This window comes from Osmerus mordax, chromosome 19 (genome assembly GCF_038355195.1).
Source record: "Osmerus mordax isolate fOsmMor3 chromosome 19, fOsmMor3.pri, whole genome shotgun sequence".
Classification (NCBI taxonomy): Eukaryota; Metazoa; Chordata; class Actinopteri; order Osmeriformes; family Osmeridae; genus Osmerus; species Osmerus mordax.
Genome location: NC_090068.1, coordinates 6424001 through 6448791, shown reverse-complemented (window position 1 = coordinate 6448791; position 24791 = coordinate 6424001). Strand labels below are relative to the sequence as shown.

General features: G+C 47.1%; 1 protein-coding gene across 1 annotated transcript; it reads left to right on the top strand.

Annotated features, from left to right (window-relative positions):
• The first annotated feature begins 5 nt into the window (after positions 1-5).
• ap2b1 (adaptor related protein complex 2 subunit beta 1) lies at positions 6-24139 on the top strand. Its single transcript, XM_067256611.1, has 22 exons — positions 6-229; positions 797-851; positions 1007-1112; positions 1310-1445; positions 1701-1946; positions 2260-2450; positions 2670-2891; positions 3314-3434; positions 4298-4393; positions 4772-4887; positions 5182-5347; positions 5629-5727; positions 5897-6156; positions 6444-6636; positions 12661-12702; positions 13233-13385; positions 14603-14748; positions 15047-15176; positions 17387-17471; positions 17616-17702; positions 20118-20272; positions 22260-24139. The coding sequence occupies exons 2-22, from the start codon at positions 815-817 to the stop codon at positions 22332-22334; spliced, it is 2862 nt and encodes a 953-aa protein (XP_067112712.1). The 5' UTR covers positions 6-229; positions 797-814; the 3' UTR covers positions 22335-24139.
• The last annotated feature ends 652 nt before the right edge of the window (positions 24140-24791 follow it).

Sequence of the window (24791 nt, the reverse complement as noted above, 5' to 3'; positions counted from 1 at the left end):
AAACAACGTCCGAGTGTTTCTGCTTTAGATGACAAGTTCCGGGGTGGTGCGCCTTTCCTTCTCCTCCGCTTCATTTTGTTTTTCCGGGCTTCTCCATCTTTCCACGGCTACCTAGCTAAACCTCTGCTGCAGCAAAGCAGGCAAAATAACTCAGCAGTTGGTTGCTTGTTAGCGAAGACCGTCGTTCACCGCCCTGTCGGATTTTGTCCTTGACATAACATCAAACCAAGTATGTAGCTATCTAATTTTAAAGTGACTTGTGTTTGGGGATATTTTATAAAATAGCCTAACGTTAGCTACTATGTCACAAGCACTGACAGAGGCCGCTTTGGCCGCCTGTACATCAACCAGATAGTTAGCTAGCTAGTAGCACTAGATCTGCTAGTTACTACTACTAGAGCTAGCTAGCCAGCCAGATTTCCCCCTTGTCCACTGGCACTGGTTGCTGTTTTGGGGTCAAACCCTAGTAAGGAATTTCAGGTCGAATGTTATTGAAATATCTATGTTGTATTTGTATGAAACCATAAAACTGCTAGCTCTATATGTTAGCCAGTCGCTCTTCAGTGAAAGTGATGCTGATATGATGTCGTGACTTCTAAGATGGCATCGCAATGTCCTCCAAATGCATATTCTTAAAATGACTAAAGTAATCATACGGCATGTGTTCTGTAAAACATGGCTTCATGAGAAGTTCGATTCCAGTTCCTTGTTTAAGATCTTAATTATGTGTAACATTGCCATATAGGTGGTCTTTTCCTGTGTTCTTTGTTAAACATGATGAAAATCTTCATTTCAGATTTGAAAAACTGCAACGATGACTGACTCAAAATATTTTACAACTAACAAAAAAGGTGAGTCCACATTATTTAAATCACATGGAAGTAGGTGCAAAGGCCGTGGACATTTCTTAACGCGAGTGCAAGCTTACTGATAATAGCATTGCTGCGTGCACGCTGAGCTGGCTGTACTGGGCTGCGGTTAACGCTGCATTTGGGTCCACTTACAGGGGAGATCTTTGAGCTGAAAGCTGAGCTGAACAATGAGAAGAAAGAGAAGAGGAAGGAGGCCGTGAAGAAGGTCATTGCTGCCATGACTGTGGGCAAAGACGTCAGGTATAGCCTCTCTCTTTGCATATCTTCTGTAGCAGCTCTATCACCACTGTTCATGGTCAGCCTCATCAAATGTTTACATATGTGAGCGTTCAAGATCCTTTTGGTGTCACATTTGCTTTGGGATATTATTATGCAGTGTTTCTTTTCTTTCTTCAAATGTTTCTGTTTACTCTTTTCTACACATATCTCTCTCCCAGCTCCCTGTTCCCAGACGTGGTGAACTGCATGCAGACAGACAACCTGGAGCTGAAAAAGCTAGTCTACCTGTACCTGATGAACTACGCTAAGAGCCAGCCAGACATGGCCATCATGGCTGTCAACAGCTTTGTAAAGGCAGGGCACCTTTCTTTACCTTTTGTCATTTCTAGGTCCACTGATGTCACATTTGAATGTCCCATTTTGATTTGATTTCAGTCGCTACTTGAATTGACATTGGACTTTTTGTGCTACTGTCACTCTCTTGTGATGCCCTCTGGCCTTTTGCCATCACTCTTGCCCATACAGTATTCCAACCATAAGACGATGTAATAGACCAACATCTAAATTACATTCTCCCCGCATTCCCCCACCCCCCCTGCTCCACCTCAGGACTGTGAGGACCCCAACCCCCTGATCCGAGCCCTGGCCGTACGCACCATGGGCTGCATCCGCGTGGACAAGATCACGGAGTACCTGTGCGAGCCGCTGAGGAAGTGTCTGAAGGACGAGGACCCCTACGTGAGGAAGACGGCGGCCGTGTGCGTGGCCAAGCTCCACGACATCAACGCCCAGATGGTGGAGGACCAGGGCTTCCTGGACTCCCTCAGGGACCTCATCGCCGACTCCAACCCCATGGTGAGTAGACATCACTGTTTATTTTGTATTTATGTTTTCATAGGACATTTTTTAAGTAAAGTGTGGCAGGAAAGGCAAAGCGAGAGAGAGGAGGGGGGGGGGGGGGGAACATGCAGGAAAGGGCCAGGCCGGATTCGAACCCAGGCCATTGTGGTAAGGCCTCAGCCTACATGGTGCGCGCACGTATCCGGTGAGGTACCGGGGCGCCCCTCGACATCACTGTTCTAACTGTAGGAAAAAACACTAGCAAGCCCTAGAAGCCAGCCATTAGTACCAAGTGAATAACCTAACCCACCTCTCCTGTACTCTCCAGGTGGTGGCCAACGCCGTCGCAGCTCTCTCTGAGATCAGCGAGTCGCACCCCAACAGCAACCTGCTGGACCTCAACCCCCAGAACATCAACAAGCTGTTGACGGCCCTCAACGAGTGCACAGAGTGGGGCCAGATCTTCATCCTGGACTGCCTGTCCAACTACAACCCCAAGGACGAGCGAGAAGCCCAGAGGTAAGAGAGTGTCAGGTGTGTGTCTGTGGTGGTGGGTGTCCTGTGTAGAACGGTTTGCGAGAATCAGAAGCCGTCACACGGGGGTTTATTTTCATGAGCTTCGATATTGACGGTTCCGGACGTTTCTCACGGGAGCATGTGGGCCATAGGTCTTTGCGTGTGTTTGATTTGACAGTGCTGAAATCGCCTCCTCTTTGCCCTGCCCCCCCCCTCCCCCAGCATCTGCGAGCGCGTCACCCCGCGTCTCTCGCACGCCAACTCGGCCGTGGTGCTGTCGGCCGTCAAGGTGCTGATGAAGTTCCTGGAGCTGCTGCCCAAGGACTCGGACTACTACAACACCCTGCTGAAGAAGCTGTCCCCTCCGCTGGTCACCCTGCTGTCGGGGGAGCCCGAGGTCCAGTACGTGGCCCTGCGCAACATCAACCTCATCGTCCAGAAAAGGTCAGAACGAACCCCCCCCCCCCAACTTTTTCTCCAGAGTGCTTGTGCCCCTTGAATCCGTTCAGATTAACTGCGCGCTGAGAGGAACTCGGCTGTCCTGTTAAAGATTTGAAAACTTCACATGCATCCTACTCAGTGTTTACTCCCCTCGTTAAACAGTAACTACTCCTTTGTCCAGATATGTGGTCGTCAGGTAGATAATGATATCGAGGTGTCTGCCCTTGCAACATTATGGTCCGAATGTACCTTACGCTACGTAGCCACTAGGTGACAGCATTTCCCTTACCACAATTCCCACCTCCGCCACCCCACTGTGAGCTGTCTGGGTTCAGATCAGGTCAGCGTTGCTTAATATTCCCTTTGATTTGTCGCGGCTTCCATCTCATTCTCCCATCTCTCTCTCTCTGTTTCTCTCCGTCCAGGCCGGAGATCTTGAAGCAGGAGATCAAGGTGTTCTTTGTCAAGTACAACGACCCCATCTACGTCAAACTGGAGAAGCTGGACATCATGATCCGCCTGGCCTCCCAGGCTAACATTGCCCAGGTACTGACGTGTGGAAATCCCTGTCCAGTACACACATGCCCCTAACGCCTGGCCATTTCGGATTGGCACTCTGTTTAATATTCAGTTCATTTAAGTGTCACTCCCCGCGTTCGTCTATTGACATGGTTTAGGCTATGCAGGATGTGCTAAAGCTTACCGAAATGAAGAACGGGATTTACACCTGAATCCTGAATGTTATTTCGAAAGCCTCCTCTTTATTGAGGGGTAATTCAGTTCCAATGTTGACACGTTCACATTTGTGAGTAATTCCCGATGCACTACTTGCTCGAGTGGATTGATGTGCCGTCAGACGTGGTGTCTCAAGTGAACATGTTCTAGACATTTACATTTAGTCATTTAGCAGACGCTCTTATCCAGAGCGACTTACAGTAAGTACAGGGACATTCCCCCGAGGCAAGTAGGGTGAAGTGCCTTGCCCAAGGACACAATGTCAGTTGGCATGACCGGGAATCGAACTGGCAACCTTCGGATTACTAGCCCGACTCCCTCACCGCTCAGCCAACTGACCTCCGTTGTCGTAGACAGACAGTGTCTGAGAGGCTGGTCTCCGTATTTACAGCCACCGTGTTTGACAGGTCAGGCAGGCCCAGACTAGCCTGCTGTAAAAAGCCTATCTTGAGAAGTGCGTAGAGTAAACTGACGGGGCCTGGGTTGGCAGTGGGATTGGGAAAGGATTGTCGTAATTTCATGGTTTGTTTACCGAACCCGATATTTATCCTCAGACCTGTGAATGAGAGGGTTGTTTGCACCCGCTGATAAGATTCTGTTGCCATGTGTTGGGCCTGTTTGGGCACGCGTGCAAATGCGTCCGCTGATTCCGGAACGTCCCTCGCTCTCCTCAGGTCCTGGCCGAGCTGAAGGAGTACGCCACAGAGGTGGACGTCGACTTTGTGCGGAAGGCTGTGAGGGCCATCGGACGCTGTGCCATCAAAGTGGAGGTAATGACCACCAGCACGGAAAGCATCTCGGGCCAGGACAATGCCCCTGCAGTCCCACACCAACAGAGGTCAAAAGGTTCTCCTATATCCACATGCCCACCCAAGCAGCTTCCTACCGCTTCAGTCCGCTGTTCCAGTCTAGGATTAGAGGACGAATGGATGCCATGGTTTTTTTGTGAAGTCTGGTTCAATCAATGCAACCCAGCTCTCATAATAAGTCACTAGGTAACAACCTCCTGCAGTGTGAAACGCAGGACTAGTAATGGTACAATTAAAGGAACGCGTGAGAACGTTGCACAGTAATATATCAGTTTCTGCCATGTCCTCCGGTGTGAATACAATCAGTTTGCTGTCGTCTCTCGGCCCCTGTCCTCACAGCAATCTGCCGAGCGCTGTGTGAGCACGCTGCTGGACCTGATCCAGACCAAGGTCAACTACGTCGTCCAGGAGGCAATCGTGGTCATCAGGGACATCTTCCGCAAGTACCCCAACAAGTACGTCACATCACCCACCAGAGGCATGCCGTTATTTCCTGCTCGCTGCCATAGGCAGGCTTTAGGCTGCAAAAGGTTAGGATATGTTTATAAATGAATGGACTGAATGCCTTCTGCGGGATGAACTTGGGCTTTCACGCGGTAACCCTCCGACCGCGCCGCCCCGAACCCCCCTTCAGGCCTGTCTTGGTCTCCCCCCCGCAGACGGCGTATTACATTCACACTACGGTAAGCGCATGATGACCTAAGCCGGATGATGCATCTACCCTCTCTTCCCCTCCCTCCCTCCCTCAGGTACGAGAGCATCATCGCCACGCTCTGCGAGAACCTGGACTCCCTGGACGAACCGGACGCGCGCGCCGCCATGATCTGGATCGTGGGCGAGTACGCCGAGAGGATCGACAACGCCGACGAGCTGCTGGAGAGCTTCCTGGAGGGCTTCCACGACGAGAGCACCCAGGTCTGTCGCCCCCGACGGGTCTGTGTGTGGGCAGTGAAACCATGTGGCTCTCGGGGTGTGTTGGAGGAGTTTTTAGGGGGATTTGAGAGCAGAGAAATGAAGACGTTCAGCTCCGTTGCCGCGTCCGTAAAGGCTTATAGGTTGGCCCTCGCTCTTGCCTTTTCGGACGCATACTTTTAAACGCGCAAGAGCTCCGAGGCCGACCAAATGACCGGATTTGTTTGATGGTTGTTAACGCCGGGCGGGTCAGATCATTTCTCTTTTATGGGCGTGCGTTTCAGGTCCAGCTCACCTTGCTGACCGCCATCGTCAAGCTGTTCCTCAAGAAGCCATCTGAGACTCAGGAGCTGGTGCAGCAGGTTCTAAGTCTGGCCACGCAGGTGAGCGGGGCACGTCTAGATGGCTAGACGGGGGGGGGGGGGACGTAGGAACCTCACTCAGACCTCACCGTTCTCGCCATTCAATTTTAATTTTTATCTCTTAATATTTATTCATATTTCACCTCATCGTCTTTTTTGGGGTGGGGGTTTCATCGTTGCTTTACCTCAGGATTCAGACAACCCCGACCTGCGCGACCGAGGCTACATCTACTGGCGCCTGCTCTCCACCGACCCCGTGACAGCCAAGGAGGTGGTGCTGTCGGAGAAGCCCCTGATCTCGGAGGAGACGGACCTGATCGAGCCCACCCTGCTGGACGAGCTCATCTGCCACATCGGCTCCCTGGCCTCCGTCTACCACAAGCCCCCCAACGCCTTTGTGGAGGGCAGCCACGGCATCCACCGCAAACACCTCCCCATCCAGCACGGCAGGTAGGGCTGGAGGGACGCGCTGAGAGAGAGAGACACACACGCACAACAGGAACGTTATTAAAAAAACGGGGGTTTTCCCTTTATAATATTGTTGGATCCAACCCCCTAAGAGCATGTAACGAACCCTAACCCTCTTTGTCAAAGTAAGGCCCCTTGGTGTGTGACCTGTCTGGTAAGGCCTTCATGGGCTTTGGGTCTTTTTGGTTCTGGTACAGTTGTAGTAGTGCCACAGCGTCATTGTTGGCTGCCCTGCCAAGGTTGCTTTCCCCTTCTGTCTCCTGCCTCAGCATCGACACAGGCGAGAGCCCCGTGAGCGCGGGGCCAGCGGCCCCCCAGGACCAGACCCAGGTCATCCCCTCCCAGGGAGACCTCCTCGGGGACCTGCTCAACCTGGACCTGGGGCCCCCCGTCAACGTTCCCCAGGTGTCCTCCATGCAGATGGGCGCTGTGGATCTTCTGGGAGGGGGGCTGGACAGCCTGGTGAGTGACTTGGGGGCCCCCAGACAGACACAAGCCCACACTTGCGTTTCCGACAAACGACACTGTAACCAACGTCAGTATCGTATGCAGACGTGCCCAGGTGACGCGCTTCGCCCCTGGCACCCGCAAATGGATGTAGACACACGCTATCAATCACACAGGCCGTTCCGAAATTCAAGCCCATGAATAATCGATGAGGTGGCACTCTTCAAATTGTAATCCAGAGTTTTATTTTACCCTTTGATTTGAAGTATTATGGGAGTGGTTTCCTATTGATCTTCTAGACACAAACCTCCAAATGGGAAGGACTTTCTGAAGAGTTCTAAATCAATAAAAGGACTCTGGAGGCTTTCTGAGACTGAATTGGCATGCTACAGTTGTATTTAGGCAACCTGTTGCCGATAACCTTTTTTTACCCCCTGAGATCGTTGATCATTCTTCACCCGCTTTTTTATTTTTATTTTTTAGAAGCTAGGGATATAGACAAGCCTCGGCCCTCAACCAACAGTCAGGCCTGCAAACTGTGTACTACACATCTCGCATTCACTGACTGTCAACTCCTCACCCGTTAAAAATGCCAACGGAAGTCTGGTGACCTTTTGAAGTCGCTCGTTGCGTGCACAGGGTGCACCGACCCCACCGTGGCTCATCCACATAAAGGTATCAAAGATCACTTACCCTTTAGAACCTCATTAGGAGTGTGTCAAACTCTTCCTCTTCATGTATGTGCAACCTTACCTAAAGGCCACTTCAGAAACGGGAAGCAGAGCTCCATCATCAACCTCTCCATTAGATATCGAAATGTGGCTGCAGATATGCGAGTTGCGGACCGTGTGATCGATTTCTTTCGGTTCGGCCGTCACCTCGGCCACCACCGAAACAAGCCACGTCCACTTCTCACGGTGGCTGTTCGTCAGTCCACCACATGCCAAGCTTCCCGCCGTCGCCCCTGTGAACGGCCACTCTTGGTGGCATTCGGGGGCGTCCTCAGAGGATGACTAAAATTGGTTTCAATGCAGTACCCTCTCGAAGCCAAAATGACTGCTGTAACTACAACCTCTCGAGACATCTTAGATTAAATACCGAGCGTTCCCCCCCCCCCCCCCCCCCCCCTCCCACTCCCTCTTATCCCACACGGCAGAAGAGATTGTCTCGTCTGGTCGCTGTTTGTCAGTTCTTGTCTGTGAGTTCGAGACCAGAGTTAAGCTGTGATGATGCGGTGCCCTGGCGCCCTTCGAACCCTCGCTGGCTATCTGTGCTGAGCTGCGCCACCCAGACCCTCCAGTCTGTCAGTGAGGCGACTGATGCGTCTGATTGATCTGCTCTGAAGGAGGCAAGACAGGGGAGCACGTCACACTGGCTTTCATGGAAAGTGGATGAATTCGTTTTTTTTCTCCCCCCATTTTCTCGGAAGCACCATTACTGGTTTGTTGTTATAAATACGGCACATGAAATAGAATTTTTTTCGAGGAGCTCACATGCACATCTTAGATTTTGCAATAAGTAACGGGGCTGCTGTTTAGGGAGGAGAGATGCTGTATAATAATACTCTAATGTCTTTCTGGTTTTGGCGGGGAGGGGGGGGGGCAGGCGCTCTCCTTGCACAGGGTGATGATGTCTTTTTAATGATATTAGTTGCTGGTGCTTTCGAAAGCATTGCCTGCAGGCCCAGTCACATCTGTTGTTTCACTGATAAGAACCAAATGTTCCCTGACTCACTCCAGCTTCAACATCACCCTATAGCTCCAAAAGTGTAGCTAAGAACCGTTAATTGTGAGTTGGGTGATGACCATGGGTTGCAAAATTCAAAGCGACTCATGTAACCTAAGGGTTGTGGCTAGGGTTGCAAATTTCCGGGAATATTCAAAGTTGGAAACTTTCCACAGGAATATACGGGAATTAACGGGAATTAACAGGAATACACTGGAAATTTGGGGGTAATTTAACTGTATTTACCTTGTCATAAGCAGACATGCATGCAAACATTTATAATACAACTTTTGTGTGGACATACATACATCCGACTCTCACTGCTGTAAAAAGTTAGTCTACTGTATACAAATAAACTTGGTATTAAAATGAACATGGCTTCAGTTTACCAAGTAATCAATATGCTAGGTAATGACAAACAGTGTTGGGAAAGTTCACTTTCTACATGAACTAGTTCAGTTCAAAGTTCACAAATTTTAAAATGAACTAGTTCAGTTCATAGTTCATAATTCAACATTTTTAACTAAGTTCACAGCTCCAAAAATATGTTGCCAGCTTTAATTGAAATCTGTCTGCAATACCGCTCTTCCCGTGGAAACTTTCCGGAAATTTACCGGAAACTTTCCGCCCCTTTGCAACCCTAGTTGTGGCCAACAGCATGACAAACTTGCGATGAAATGAACACCCTTAATTTGACCGTAAAGTCTGACGATATTCCTTTGACTTATTCGAAGGGTAGACTATATCCATCTATTAATTTAAGGCTCATCTTTCAATCCCAATGAAGCGTGGTGGCACCTCTTCTCACCTAACCGTCCTTGGCCCTCCAGAATTATAAAAGGTTCCAATTAAATGTTAATTGGACTGTCATTAAAATAGCGATGACTTAAATCCAGCTGGAGCTTCCGATTAACGGGATGTCCCTCCACCATGTCGCTACATGGAATGTTAAATGTTTGCTGAGTAATTACAGATGAGATTGAACGGTATCAGCAGGCCTCTGTTAGGCTGTTCAAGCAATTAGAGGAATCAAAACGACTTGATGAAAGCCCAACAGCCGTGAACTGTGTGGCACTGTGGTCTGTAGTTAGATATTAGAGCTGATGATGTCAAAGGGCGCCGTGACCTTCTCCCAATCCAAGCAAACCAAGCATCGTTCAGCATATTCAAACAGACCTTTTTGAGGCACAGTAGAAGATGGTTAATAACATTGGGAAGTTCATGGTGAGCGATGCAAAAGGTTTCTCCATCGACGTTCTTGTCATAACTGACTCTCCGATGAACACTTTGCGTTGTCGCATCTCTTGATGATAGGCGAGGACTAGAAGCTCAGTATCAGATTAGACCTTGGCATCCTGGGATGCAAGTTTAATGTCTTACTGAATAATACATGAACCTGTCTTCCCGCAACACTTCACAGCCGTTCTTCTATAAACTCCGTTACAAAACTATCAGCTAAAGATCATGTGAAAACGCGAGCTCAAATGGCAGTGCACTGTCAAATAGGAAGCCTTTAAAATCCACCCATGTCATTCTTTCCCCTTGTTTAATAACCATTTGAAATCTTTTTTTCCTTCTTTTTTGGGGGTACAGAGCAATTCATTTCCCCTCAACAGTAACATTCTGACATTCCTTTTCTGTAATTGGATTTTGGGACTCTGCAGCCTATTGCTCAGGGGGAATTGCCTTTCCGTTTGAGGAATAGGGAGGGTAGCGGGGAACGCCTGTGCTGCTGTCTCTTCGGGTTCTCCTCTCGCAAAGTGACACCTTCCCTTTTGAACCCTTTTTAAAGTCATCACACCTGTAGAGATCTCCAGGGTTTCTTTAAAAAAAATCGACGTAAAACTAGGCATATCCACATTAACTTTGAGGGTTTCGGTTGGTTGAGGGGCAGTTCTATGGGCGTATTTGAGGCCCTCTGTGACATGCTTGCGTGTAAAAAGGGCTATACAAATAATGTTTGATTTGATTTGATTAACTATGTATGGTTTGAAGACATCCACAGTACTAGCCCTCCTAATTGGGAGTCAGGTGGCTGAGCGGTTAGGGAATCGGGCTAGTAATCAGAAGGTCGCCGGTTCGATTCCCGGCCGTGCAAAATGACGTTGTGTCCTTGGGCAAGGCACTTCACCCTACTTGCCTCGGGGGAATGTCCCTGTACTGTAAGTCGCTCTGGATAAGAGCGTCTGCTAAATGACTAAATGTAAATGTAATTGGATAGCAGGTTTGACTACCAAAAGCAGACTGTCTTCACTGTCTTTATTCATATTGTAATCGTTCAAGCCTTCATGCATGGGAGATGTCTCCTTGATAAAGTAAATGTTTCCGATGAACATCTACTTTACTGCGCGACAACTTCCCAAAGCCTTTAGGACCGGTGGCAGCTCGTCTGACAAGTTGCATGCTAATGCACAGACCGTATACACGGCTGTTCTCGGAAGGACAGGGGGCGACGCAGTGATTCATGCATCATAAAAGGGCTCGCTGAGTCAGCATCCTGAGGCTGAAATATTAATGCTGACCTTCTAGATGAGGCGATAGTGGCAGGTCAGCCAGACCCGCAGGCAGAGCTCAAAGACGTCGACTCGAGGTTCCGGTGAAATCCATCTTCCATTTTCATTTGTTCAGCTGTGTTCACCCTTACACCACTTTTAGGGACATTTAAAGTTGTTTTCTCCTTTTTTTCTCCTTACTAGGCATACCATGTCTGCGATGGTATAAAGTAGTAGGGAAATGAAACTACAATCCTTCGTTTATTTTAAATGTAAACATCACATTCAGACTTCATCTGGACATGACAGCGATGTGGTAAAAAAGAAGGTTGCAGAGAATAATTGGGGAAAATCATAAAGCGCCCTATAGTGGATCTTTGTTAACAAGCATTGCTGTTCCTATTAAAGGCATTCCTAAGAAGCCCTATAATACAATATTGTCAATGCTAAAGACAGACAAAAATCTCCACTTCAAGCAACTTATCCGAGTTATTCCGGGACATTCTGTCTCTTGCCGTCGGGTATACGCTGGGGCATCAAGTATTCTCCCACAACATTTCCAACAGGCTCTTCTCACTCAAAGGGAGTCGAGGTTGTGTTGAGGGGATGTCAAATGGTTGAACATGTTGATGGTTTGAGGGGCATCAGACAGTGTGGTGAGTCACTCTTTGCTCAGTCGACCCGGCTACCTCTCCCCCTCAGACCGGGAAGAGAGGATCAGCACAGTCTTGTTTACAAGGATTTCCTACATTACTGGGCATCTCATGTTGCCATTTTGTTCTGGAAGGACTGTCTTAAAAATTCAAACCAGTGTCATGGCTCATCATTTTAGTGCATCACCGCCACAGTTAGGTTCTGACTGCTGCAGGAAGGTTAGCAACAATTCAGGTTGAATTTGTATAATGTTTACAAGTTGACATTACATATGTAATGCAAATAGGATGAATATGTGGGACCAGTTTAATACATAGCATATGAAATGAAGCTGATACCCGTCACCTATGGCAACAGACCACATTCAGGTAGCTACAGCCACTGTCCTTTTTGTAAGATCCTTGAACCATAATGAAAACTCTACTGCTTTATTTTTCATTTATCCATCATCCACTCTAAAGGACTGTTGGGAACCAAATTATGATTATCTTTATCTTTTGTCAGATTTTTTTTTCATGTGGTAATGGACAATTCAACCCATCTATTGAATGTTGAATTTAAGGAATCCAGTTATTGAATTCATTAAACATTACTTTGATTACTTGGGCCACAATTTAATCATGAAAAGAAAGCATTCATCCAGATTACCTATGGAAAATTATTTTAGCTTTTAAAAGCCTTATTGTCATGCCTTCTTATGAGTCTCCTTTTTTCCTTTATTGCAATGGACACATTCAATCTTTTCAACTATCTTTTTATATTTAGATCTTGAAATGGGAACATTATACTAGATAAAAAGACTCCAGTGCATTAAAGCTAGTAATGTTTCTTGCTGAGTGACACCTTTCTCCAAGTTTCCACATGTCTAAATGTCACTAATATATTTTCCATTGAGCTTCTCGGGGCAAGGTTTACCTTCCCCCTGACTGAGGCTGTCGGCGAAGCTGGGCTTCCTGTCTAAATAACCATTTAATTGTGTCATTTATCTTCATGTTAACTACAAAGGATAACATTTTTCCAGGAGCTAAAATGGGTGCTATGAGGGTCTCCATTGCTAAGTACTTCTTTATCTCCCCCTCTCTCTCTGTGTCTCTGTCTGTCTGTCTGTCTGTCTGTCTGTGGATGTGGGTGCTGGATGTGGGGCCTCTCCTCTCTCTCTCTCCTGTAGCTCGGGGGAGACCTGGGAGGAGGTGTTGGGGGAAGTCCAGCAGTAAGTCGAGCCCTTCCGTCTGCCTGCATGCTGCATGCTCCTAGTTGCCCACTTAACCCACCACAGATTGTTGCTAAAAGCTCCCACCCTTGCTTGCCACTGAAGGGTAAACGTGTTCATTTCTCCTTTGGTCTGCTGATACGTAAAATGAAGGCTCAAATTGCTGGAGTCATAGGTGGGATTTCGGATTAAGGGCATCCTTCTCTTGCAACAATGAATGCATTGTGATTTCTTAGAAGCTCGCCTAATTAGTCAGAATTGCAGCTTCAAAGATGATCGTTTTTTAACTTGAACAACGGTACATTTGTGACCAAACCCTTGAAAAAGTTGACAGCCAGGGTCATTGGTAAGAATGTAAGCTTCTCAAAGCACCTGTCAAGAATCGGGGGGGGGGGGGGGGGAACCATGACCCTAAATCTTCACCGCCTCCTTTCTTACCGTCAAGTAAGCTCCTCGCCGTCTCATCAAAGACTTCACAAAGATCTTCCTAATGCCTTGTCTTTGCATGTGTGCGTGTGCGCGCGTGACAGGTGGGCCAGAACTTCATCCCCTCCTCCGTTCCCAACACGTTTGCCCCGTCCCCGACCCCCGCGCCTGCGGCTCTCAGCAGCGGGCTCAGCGACCTGTTTGAGCTGTCCACAGGCATGGCCAACACAACCGGAGGCTTCGTGTCTCCCAAAGCTGTGAGTATTCCCCGAAAAGAAGACATGCTCCGGAAACAACTTTCTAAGACAATTCAGTTGTCATCGACGACAGGGGGATGAATAACGTGGGACTAGGAGGACGAGGGTTAGATGAGTCACCACCCTTATTAAGGATTCCATCCGACTCTTTCAAACCCTTTCCAAATAGGTCATTCAGTAGCGTTCCGCTTAAATACTGGGATGTTTGTCTGTGTTGTTACTTGGCGGTAGCTGAACATAGAGTACAGATACACCAGCTCTCAACTCTCATTACCCATGTAACCATATCACCATTTACAAAGTAATAGAATGTCATAAAAAAGGCCCCCAAAAATTACACAATAGAATATCGACATTAGCAGCAATGTATATAAAAGTAAATTAATGAATCTGCTGACTGTGCTTGGTAGGGAACGTAGTTTAATGTCTGTAGAAAATAATAAATCAATACTGAAAAGCTGAGGGGATGCATTACTGTTGGTACCGCATTTCAAAATCTGTTTATAACTATAGAATATATATAGAAAACGGTCAATATCAAGCATTATTTACATACAGACTGAAGCACATGCTCCTGTGACTGTTCTGTACTTTATCATATCTGGTTGACAGTTGCAATAGGGTAACATCAAATATGAGAAATGGCATCCCCAACTCTTGTCTGAATTTCTCTTCTTTCGTCCTCGAGTTTGATTGACAGTGCTTTCACAAAATAAGACAAGGAGGAAGGCCCCCCCTCACCAAAGACGATTTGGCTGGAACAGGATACTTGAACATAATTGGCTGGAAAGTAGTAACCTGACTTGCCAAATGGTTTGACACATATCCATCTGGGAAAATGTCTTTGCCCTGTTCCAAACAGTTTCCAAAACATTTTCAAACAATACTTGGCAGGTGATTGGATGGATCCATCTGTCTATCACCATCTCATCACGGGCTAACTTCAACCACAACTACCCCGTAGTTCCTCATAGGACGCCGAGTGGTTCCAATCACAGTGATTCGGGCACATACGGATAAGTTAGAGCTTGGCAACGTGGATTTTTGCATGGTTGTGAATGATCTTGCGAATCCGGAGGTTAGGAGGTTAGGAAATGAACGGGCTGCTCCAAAAACGAGTTGTCTGTGCTGCTTAACAAGGAGGAGCATATGTTTGCATGTCTCGAATTCATGCCTCCTTTTTCTCCTTCTCTTTTTAAAACTTGTGTTTTATTTAGGTGTGGCTGCCTGCAGTGAAAGCCAAAGGGCTGGAGATCTCTGGAACATTCTCTCGCCGCCAGGGCCACATGTACATGGACATGACCTTCACCAACAAAGCCCTGCAGCACATGAGCGACTTCGCCATCCAGTTCAACAAGAATAGGCAAGGCACAGGGACACACAAACACTAGACCCTGTTTACTAGACGCTCTTAGCCGCATCTAGTCTAGTCAATACTTTGTCCATTCAATCCTCTTGAAAGCTCGCACCGTACTTTCTTTTTGACGACGTTGTACCAGACACAAGCTCTACCTGTGCGAGCTTTAACTGTGCAATATTTGATGGGGAGTGTGTCTGAATTGGTCTTTTCAATGGGGAGGGCGGTAGAAGTGAAGGTCCTTTTCGTAGCATTTCCCATGTAGGTCATGCGTGTTCCTCATGCGTGTTCCTCATGCGTGCAGCTTCGGAGTGATCCCCACCACCCCGCTGGCCATTCACACTCCACTGATGCCCAGCCAGAGCATCGAGGTCTCCCTGCCTCTGAACACCATCGGGCCGGTCATGAAGATGGATCCACTCAACAACCTCCAGGTAAAGTCAGCGTGCGCTGGCGTCTTCTTCCGAAGCCCGTGTGGTTATTTCACGCTCTCGTGGAGGGTGGGGACCGAGCCGTTCTGCGTAGCTTTGGCCAAAGGCCCTTACAACGAAGACAACATCACTGCCCCCAGGCTGCGTTTGGGGGGGGGGACGGGACGTGAACTATCTCTCCACTATCTCGGAGACTGGAGGGGTTTCAGGCATGAACGAGCCGAGGGAGTCGTCCCACACAGACGCCGAGGGCAGCAAGGCATGTTAGTGGACCGCGCACACAGCCTCGAGGCGAACGCACTCCCACCATGGGACAGCAACCAGCTGGAAAATCCACTCCAGACTTCGCTGCCCCCACACAAACTGTTCATACGCTGCTCTCACTCAAACATGCAGCTTGTACGCCACTACAGCGCACCGATCAATACTTTCAAGTTGAGCTGATTTCTATGACCTCAGCCTTTTTCTAATCTCTTGTTACAATAGTTGTTTAGTAGGTCATTGTCTACACTCGTTTGACTCTGATTTGTTCCAATTTCGGAATATATCCGGCAATTTAGGCCACATATTTTTGTACAAGGACACCCGGGAGGGAGTTACGCTAAATCTCATGATGCTTATTTTAAACAGAAGTAAGGCCCTTAACCTAAAAAAACCAAACATTCGAATATTGAAAAGAAAAAAAATTGTAACTTGAAACTGGAGCACATAACAGGAGTTCTGTGACAGACACAGATGGGGAAGGGGGGGGTGGGGCAAAGAGCATGGCTAATCTCAAGACATCTTTCCGAGTTGAAAAGCGTGTTTCATGTTCATCTCCAGGCAGCCCATTTCCACTGATCAGTGACTTAGAGCGGCACCAGATGGCGCAGCCATTATGCCTGTGTCCTTATCTCAAGTCCTGGTGCTGCACTGTGAGATGCGTGCACGCGCGCGGCGGCGACCTCGGTGATAATCAGACCTCTGTCGGCGTGTGTTTAGAATCGTCCGCACACCCGAGCTACTCACCTGATCTGAATACACAATGATCCTGTCAGTGCAGTCCATAACTACGTTGAAGAGTTGACTGTCTATGTAATGGACTACCGATACTGACAGTAGCCATCTTGGAGATTCATGTCTATAATTTGGTTAGTTAAAGACGGATTGAAAACAGAATGGTGATATATTGATAATCACGGCTTGTCATAACGTCATATCTGCCTGTAACCCCTTTTGTTATCAGACAGTATAATCAGCACAAACTTTAATTACTTTCTTGTTTCTATCAGTTGTATAATTACTGTGAAGACCCCCAGTTGTTACAAAAACTTAGAAGAGAATACAGATTGGTTGTTTATGGTAATGCTGCATGGATGTTTACTGTGGTTGGACGATTCAGACCCTAGGCTGTATTGCTCTCCTCAGTGTGTGTGTGGGGGTGTCTACTTGCCACTGAAAACGATGTCTAAGATATTGACATTGTGTTGGGGTTGACTTGAACTTAATTTTCGAAGTATCATTATAAGGATTTATGTGTGAAAGATGTCAGTTATGGGCAGCTACTTCGGTAAATAAATATTTATTAGTCAACAGATTTGTCCTCTTGCGTTTGACGACAAGCGTAGTCCGTCAAGAATTTAAGAGACTAATGTTACCAAACGTACAAGTAGGTCATGGGAGGTCCTAAGGCTCTCTCTGAAACGTGTGTGTGTGTCAGAGAGAGAGAGACCAAGGCACACATGTAAATATGTGTCCTATGCTTGACAAGCCCAATCCCAGTGCACCTTGTGTACCCACGGTGTGCAGCTGTGACACAGTACTCGTCAAGCCCCGAAGGTGCTGGGGTCCACTACCCACATTATTGCCTCGTCATGACTCCAGCAGTGGCAGACTCTCTCTCTCTCTCACGCACACACACACATTTAGCTTTCTGACCTATTTAACCAGGCTCATACACGACCAACAGTCTAGGTCATTGTGGCATCTGCTTAACATTTTCCAGGATTATTTATCAAGAGATGTCTAGCAAGACTCAAAGTCTCATATCCTCAAGGTTCTCCAGTTAGAATGGCCCGGTCCCTCAACTAAAGTACCCCCTTTGGCGAAATCATAGAGTGGCAAAGAACACCTGGGACACTTCCAACTGTCAAACTCGTAGACTGAATATCTCCTCTGCGTGTTTGGGGCCTCATTTCGTTCTTTTTATGCCCCCCCCCCCCCCCCCCCCCCAGGTGGCTGTTAAAAACAACATTGACGTCTTCTACTTCAGCGGGCTCATCCCTCTAAACATCTTCTTCGTGGAGGACGGCAAAATGGGTGAGTTCACGGGAGCGCTCGCCGGCGCGTCCTCCTGTCCCGGGATCGTCTCCGCGTCGAGGGGGCCCCCCCCCCGTTCCTCCGGAGGGGGGTCGTGATCATCGCCGACGCACTTCTAATCTCCCCCCTGTCAATCTGCTGCAGAGCGCCAAGTGTTCCTGGCCACCTGGAAAGACATCCCTAACGAGAACGAGCTGCAGTACCAGATCAAGGAGTGCCACCTAAACGCAGGTAGGTTCCTTTCCCTCGTAGGTGGTCGTCCTTGTGGCGGGTTAACCTTTTTATTCCGCGGTAATCGGTGCCAATTGTCCAATTGAGTTGTGAATGGGGCGTCAGGTTCATGCGATCTTTTGTAAAGGGGTCCTTTGTGTTACATTGGCACCTTCTGGTACTAAAGGAGGATAATTGCAGACATGAGAAGTCTCCGAGTGTGTGTATTGCACTGTTTTTTCTTGCCATGATTTGCCGCCTTTTTGTATTTGTGGAAAAATCCTCCTCTATTTGAAATTCTATAATCAATTGTGTATAGGTGACACTTGGAGGTGTCAGAATGGTTGCCAATAGCCACACACAATACAAAACAATATTGCTAACATTTATATAGAATTAGTGTGAACAATGCAACCTGAAAATGCCCCCCTTCTTTTTCCCAATATTGACTTCTCTTCACATTCAGACTCTTAAGGAACCACGGTCATGAATCTGTTAGATCGAAGGTTTCACTCTCCAAAGCTTGGAAAGACATCAGTGAGAAAATTAGAAAAGGCGGATCTTAAAGTGCCTCAAAGGCTGTCGGTGCAATTCTGTACGGAGAATTGTCCGGGTCTTTCTATTTCTAGCACAGGGAGCAATGTACTACGCAATCTTCACCTTCCAATATCTGCTTCTTTGTTTATTTTCTGCCTCAAGGGGGAATTACCATAACAAAAAACAAAAAAATCCATCACATTTTAGATTACATCTTTGAGATGAATTCCTTTTACTGTGAAGAGTATGTGTCATGAGAAGTGTCATGGCATATTTCATATTTTGTATCACAGAATATGTTATCCTGCATACTAAGCAAACACAGGAAATATATGTTTAATAACAGTTGCATTGCATCATTAGAAAACAGACTACATCTTGATTATAATAGAGTACGACCCTGGAGGTGAGAATTAAGTCATCATTCACAGTTCAATACCACCAATCAACGCGTTGGTGTAGAGAACAGCTTTGCAAAAAATATAATAATACCTTCAACCTAACACACGGGATGGGATAAGAATCATCTGTATGCTAGTCTTGGATATAGACAGAATCAAAAACGAGATGAGTCACCTGTTAGCGCTGCAGGGAATTGAACTTACCCTACCTCCCCACACTGTCAATCTCCTTTTGAATAATTCTCCTTTTCTTTTTGCTTCTCTCCATTCACATGCACGCCTGTCTCAGGACACCTTCAAGGCTTTTAGCCTCACCTCCTCCATACTCCCGTCTTCCATCATCTTCCCTGAAAAGCCCGTTTCAGACCCCATTTCAAACACCCCTGTTGCTCCAACGGCAGGGTTGTTGACCCAGGAAGCAGTGGTCCGGCCCCTCGGTGTTTGTGGTACTTGTAGTTCACTTAGTTGTGATTGTAGGCTCCTCTTCGAACTAGGAATTAGTGTCAACCTACCGAGATATGACATTTGGCAGATTCTGTCCATTACAAGGACTTTTGAGGGACGGTATTGATTGTGCACGTACGATTAACTACAAGCGATTCTCATGTTCCTCAAAAGCCTACCTGAGCTAAGCATATTTTATAATGGTTATGGATGGTTGATAGACCTATGGAGTGACTCAGTGATAGTCAGTTTATGACTCTAATGTAGATTCATTAGCTGCCCTCCCCGCCAGTTGTTAGCCAGGCTAATACAGAAAACATTAGATGTCATTTAAATACACAGACTGGCTGAAATGCAAGAGCACGCCAATGATGTAGGTCGGGGGGAATGAGTGGGAAACATGAAGCCATTCACATGGAATGGCTAATGGAATTGAAGAAGCAGCTATTATTAGCCAGAGTATTTTCCAGGTGCAGGAATCAAGCCTGGAAGAATTCAACTTCATGAGTATCATTATTCTAGTCACAGTTCACATGAAGTGTATCTTCCATCTATTTCTGTATTGGTTCCAATTTCGTGTACGCCACAAACCATCCATTGCGATTGTAGAGATTGCTCTTTTTCTCCGAAAACTCAGTCTGTCAGAATGCCTTTGAAAACAATATTCCCTGTTTCTTGTTGCTGCTATTTACAGCTTTACAGCTAGAAGTCAGTAGCAAACTCCCCTCTGTTTCGTGTGTGTGTGTGTGTGTGTGTGTGTGTGTGTGTGTGTGTGTGTGTGTGTGTGTGTGTGTGTGTGTGTGTGTGTGTGTGTGTGTGTGTGTGTGTGTGTGTGTGTGTGTGTGTGTGTGTGTGTGTGTGTGTGTGTGTGTGTGTGTGTGTGTGTGTGTGTGTGTGTGTGTGTGTGTGTGTGTGTGTGTGTGTGTGTGTGTGTGTGTGTGTGTGAGACACCTGAACAACCTCTCGTCCTTGCTTTGTGAGCCGTGCGGTAGCCTCCAGAGGACAACGGTTCCTCCCGCTTGTTCTGACTCGACATCGCATTTGGCTTTTGCAGACACGGTGTCGGGGAAGCTGCAGAACAATAACATCTACACCATCGCCAAGAGGAACGTGGAGGGCCAGGACATGCTGTACCAGTCCCTGAAGCTCACCAACGGCATCTGGATCCTGGCCGAGCTCCGGATCCAACCTGGCAACCCCAACTACACGGTGAGGGACGCGTGTGCCGGAAGGGGGAGTCGTGCGTTTGGTGTCAGCGAGAGCTCGGAATGAACGGCAGGTGCCTCACTTGGAGGTGCCAGGTTAAGCGAGCCAATTGAGTGGGGGGGGGCTTGAACACGGTGTTTGACTCCAGAACATGTAGGACAGCCCTCCTAGCTCTCCCGACGCGGCCGCTTCTCGACTGAAACGGAGTGTGGAGCGCCTGCTTCCCAGCTCAGCAGGTCTCTTCAAGACATGCTTTATGGAAGTTATTGATTTTTTCCTTGTTGCACGCGCACCAAGCTATGTCCTGTTAACCCAACCACAGAGAGGCTCATTGGGCCTGTCCTTGTAAGAGAGTAATGGCTAGTCTCCAGGCTGGCCAATAAAAAATTGGTTGAAGATGCACCCACACACACACACACACACACACACAAAGCTGCATGAAGGTCAAATGTATTCTGGAAATTCGAAAGCAGTTCTTTTCATGGTTTGATCTAAAAACGCCAGTTCAGTCAAGACACTCGCGTGATTGATTTCACCATTTATTCATACACATGACAAATGGTTTAACATTGGCGGAATGGATGTACATGGGAAAGCGCTCCCTGCCTTCACTGCAGCATGCATGACATGAGGCAGGGAGCAACGAGTTAAATTCCCCACGGGGAGTACAGACAGACCACATGGGGGAGAAGGGGATGGAGGTGGGTGGCAGCAGCGCAGAACACAAAGGTAATTGAGGACGCGTGTGTGTGCATGTGTGCGACTTGATAGCGCCGCCTATCAAGCTAAGCCTATGGCCTGAGAACACGGCTATGGGTGATATGGCGCGCGCTGCCCGAGTGCCATGCCTGAACTAGCTCCGCTCATAGGTGGTCGAAGGAAATCTGAAATCCATCCTGGTGGCCATCGTCTATTCCCACTACAAAGAAATGGAGAAAGCCTCAAATTATCGACATCATATTACACAGAGCGCCGTTTATGGACTGCTGTTAAAGATGCTGGGAATGTCGGTTTTGCAAAGTTTTGCTGAAAGCTAGGCATCTTTCGGTAGCTTCTACTCCCAGCGTGTCAGCTTTCATGTCGGGCTGCCTTTATTTCTCCCCAGATTAGCACTTTCCCAGTCTGCAGTCCCTGCTCCTTGGCGCTCCCTTGATTTTGTCTGCTCCCCCATCCTGAGGTAGGGCCTTTAGCTTAGCTGACCAGCCTGTCAGTCTCAGGATAATTCCTTCTTCGTTCTGCGCCGGTCCCTCAGAGCAGACAAGCTGCCTCAGTGCGAGGCGACGTCGCAAACAGCCTAGTGAGACCAGGCGTTGAGATGTAAACAATTCAAATGTTCTACCCCCATTACGTCGGTATTTAGAAGAAGAAGGAAAAAAGCGTGCATCTAATATTTGTCAGTCCTCATTTTCTGTCAAACGGTCATCCTGGCATTTTCAATTTTTCGATGGAAATTTTTCATGAGTAGAACTGCCTAGTTCTACTGCCTAGTTCTACTGCTGCCACCACCAAGCAATGACACGCGTCACACGAGACGTCGGAACTCCGACATGATAAGAGGATGAGCAGCTTCAGCTGGGTTGCAGTTGCTAAGCTGATGAAATAATGCACTTAGGCGAGGCTTATAGCGCAGAGCCCGGCTAAATATATTTGGATTAAGACGGTAAGTGGTCAAAGGTGTAGCTGTTCGAGGGGCCAGTTAGTCGGCGGACACCTCAGACAAATGAATACCTGAGCGACCACAGTAGGGGCTGCATTTCGAGCAGTAGGGAGAATGGATCAAGTCTGCATTCGAAATGGGAGGTATATTAAGTCTGCTGAAACAGGCTCCAAGAATAAGTAATAGGCTACATTCAGTAGCTCGGTATGCATGAGAAGATGTGTGTGTGTGTGTGTGTGTGTGGGGGGGGGGGGGGTCTGATCACAGCGCGTTGTCCTGGGGACATGTTTATCCATTTAGCTGTCTCACATCTTTTCATCTTTTCTCTGTCAGCTTTCCCTGAAGTGCAGAGCTCCAGAGGTGTCTCAGCACGTCTACCAGGTCTACGACGCAGTCCTGAAGAACTGAACACTCCCAGCCCTGCCTTCCGTCCAAACACCTTCCACTCCACACGTCTGGAAACACAACAGCAGCTTCTGAGCGTTTGTGCCGTCGTCAATATTTCCCCCTCCTTCATTCCATCCTTCAACCCCCTCCCCCTCCACATTTTACCTCTCCCTTGGGAGTGAGCAATTCTATGCTAAACTAAATGTCTTAATGTCGTGAAAAGTGATTGACGGTGAACACCTCCCTTGAAGGCCAGATTTTCATATTCACAAAGCCATTCGTTGCTTTACCTTTTTGAAATGTACTTTGAAAGTGTACGTCATATTTGCTCCGTGCCGATTCATTTTTTAAATGTTTGTCCTGCTTTGGTAGTACATTTGCTACTTTTCTTAACCATTCCACCAATTCTATACAACTGAGCTAATGAATCCTATCTCGTCTCTGGTCAGTTGAAGCTATTTCACTGTTCTGTAAGACGAGGGACCTAATATTCTGAGCCAAAATGGCAGCTCAGAGGCAAGAGCAGGGCAAGGGAACAATAAATTGTTAGGTTGCTATGGTTTTAATGCATTGGCATTCTGTTTCAGTAACCACTACACAAACCACTATTTATGGTAGCAAATATTCTGCGTACGCTTGAGTCTGTGCTATTCCATTTGTTTTGTTTTTTTATATATTGATACGTGCAGCTGATTATTTGCCTCTCCTCCCCTTTTGAAGTTGCCCACTCTACTGCAGCTATCAACAGCAAAGCTACCATATCATTCCTATAACTCCCTTCCCCCTTGTCCATTTACTGGTTTATAGTGTCAGTACTGATTGTGTGTGTGTGGAATGAGTAGTAGCCCATTCTGTAATGCTGTTTTCACCTTATTTAGATTCCATGTCAATATAATGCATTGTGTTTTAATATTTGAGATTGTTATTGAAATTCAATTTGCAGCCGCTGTAGGGGCTATTCCAATCGAACCCCCACCAGTTGATATTTTCCCAGCGAGGAAAAAGGAAACGTAATATCAATGAAAGGCCACGTGTATTTGCCTAACCCGGCAGTTCAATCTCCCCACTGGCTCCACCATTAGCTTTTTCCTCAGGAGAAAGGGTATTGTGCCCATATCCCATCTAAGGACCAGTGTCAGCCCATTATGAAACTGCTCAGTGATGTAGTGTAGTTTGTAGATAACACTTCTGTATGAATAATGAAAGACAATATAACCCTGTAATCCAGAAGTTGTGTGCTTGTATTTAGTCAAACATTGGGGCTATAATCCTGTTATGTACCAGGTCCTCATACTGAACTGTGTTAGGTTTTAATCATAAATAAGAGTTCATTCCAGTGTGATATCTGCCGTCTCCATAATTAACCATGCACCCTGCACCTCTGGGAATTTAGCTCAAGTGTATCAAACAGTTGAAACGAATGACCAGTGGCAGTCAATAAGCCACCTGTTGTACTTTGTGACGAGGCTTATGTTGTTGCCATACTTGCTTACGTGCCTGCGATCCTGCATGGAGGCAGTGTCCATTGTTCCTAACAAGTTCCTTGTTGTTTCTTTACCTCAGTTTGTAAATGGTATCGCTAAAAGGGGAACGTTTTATTAATGGGGGCCAAAGGTTGCTGTATATCACCCAAAACTCTTTAAGTACTTTATTAAAAAAAACACCAACCAGCAATACAGAATGCACGTAGTAAAGTTGTCATCTGAAATGTTTATCCGCAAGCTTCTAGCCTGTTGTAGGCTACCATTGCCCTCACTCCTTGCTGCCAATATGTCACTGTAGTCTGATGTAACCTCCTGTATTTCAATAAAAATGTCCTGTCTGTAGATACGTGTTTAATTTACTCGCGGTCATGGTTTATGCAATCACAGACTGGCAGGGCATCTCTCCTCTGTCGGTGGCATAAACGCAAACAGCAAAGACGAGTGGCAGCGTGCATGGTAATAGTCGAGTGTCTAATCTAAGCCTTGGCTAAATACACCCTGAAATGATACACATCACTTGGTATTGGCTATTATACGGAAAATAAACTGTCCACACAAAAAGCATAGTTGAAAAGGTTATTATTTGGAGTTTTAAACAATGACTAAAAGGGAAATGCAACCTGCACTTTGCCTTTTAAAATAACTCCGCATGAGATCACTTTAGGCAACGGTCATATAGGTCAAGATGTGGGTTCAGTTTGGTCTACTTTTCACGTAGACTACATCACATAAAATACACCTGCGTACTATGATGTGGGTTGTAAAGGTGACGTGATATGAGGCAGGTATGTGGCACGTGGTTACTTAGCAACAGGGGCAAAAGATTTGGTTGCTAAGAAACAGCCGACTGCCCATCAGTTGCAGTGTACACATGTTGCTCAATGCGCGTGAGCTAATATACTTGAGATTTTATCGCTCACGCACGCGAGGCTACCGGTATTCACGGGGAATACAAATTGGTGCGTGTTTAAACTTTCTTTGGCTTTTCAATCAA

Excerpts from the sequence above, each read along its gene's own strand:
- ap2b1 (XM_067256611.1), top strand. The coding sequence starts at position 815 with ATGACTGACTCAAAATATTTTACAACTAACAAAAAAG. Across the intron at positions 2,451-2,669 it reads GACGAGCGAGAAGCCCAGAG|CATCTGCGAGCGCGTCACCC; the intron begins GTAAGAGAGTGT and ends CCCCTCCCCCAG. Across the intron at positions 6,637-12,660 it reads GAGGGGGGCTGGACAGCCTG|CTCGGGGGAGACCTGGGAGG; the intron begins GTGAGTGACTTG and ends TCTCTCCTGTAG.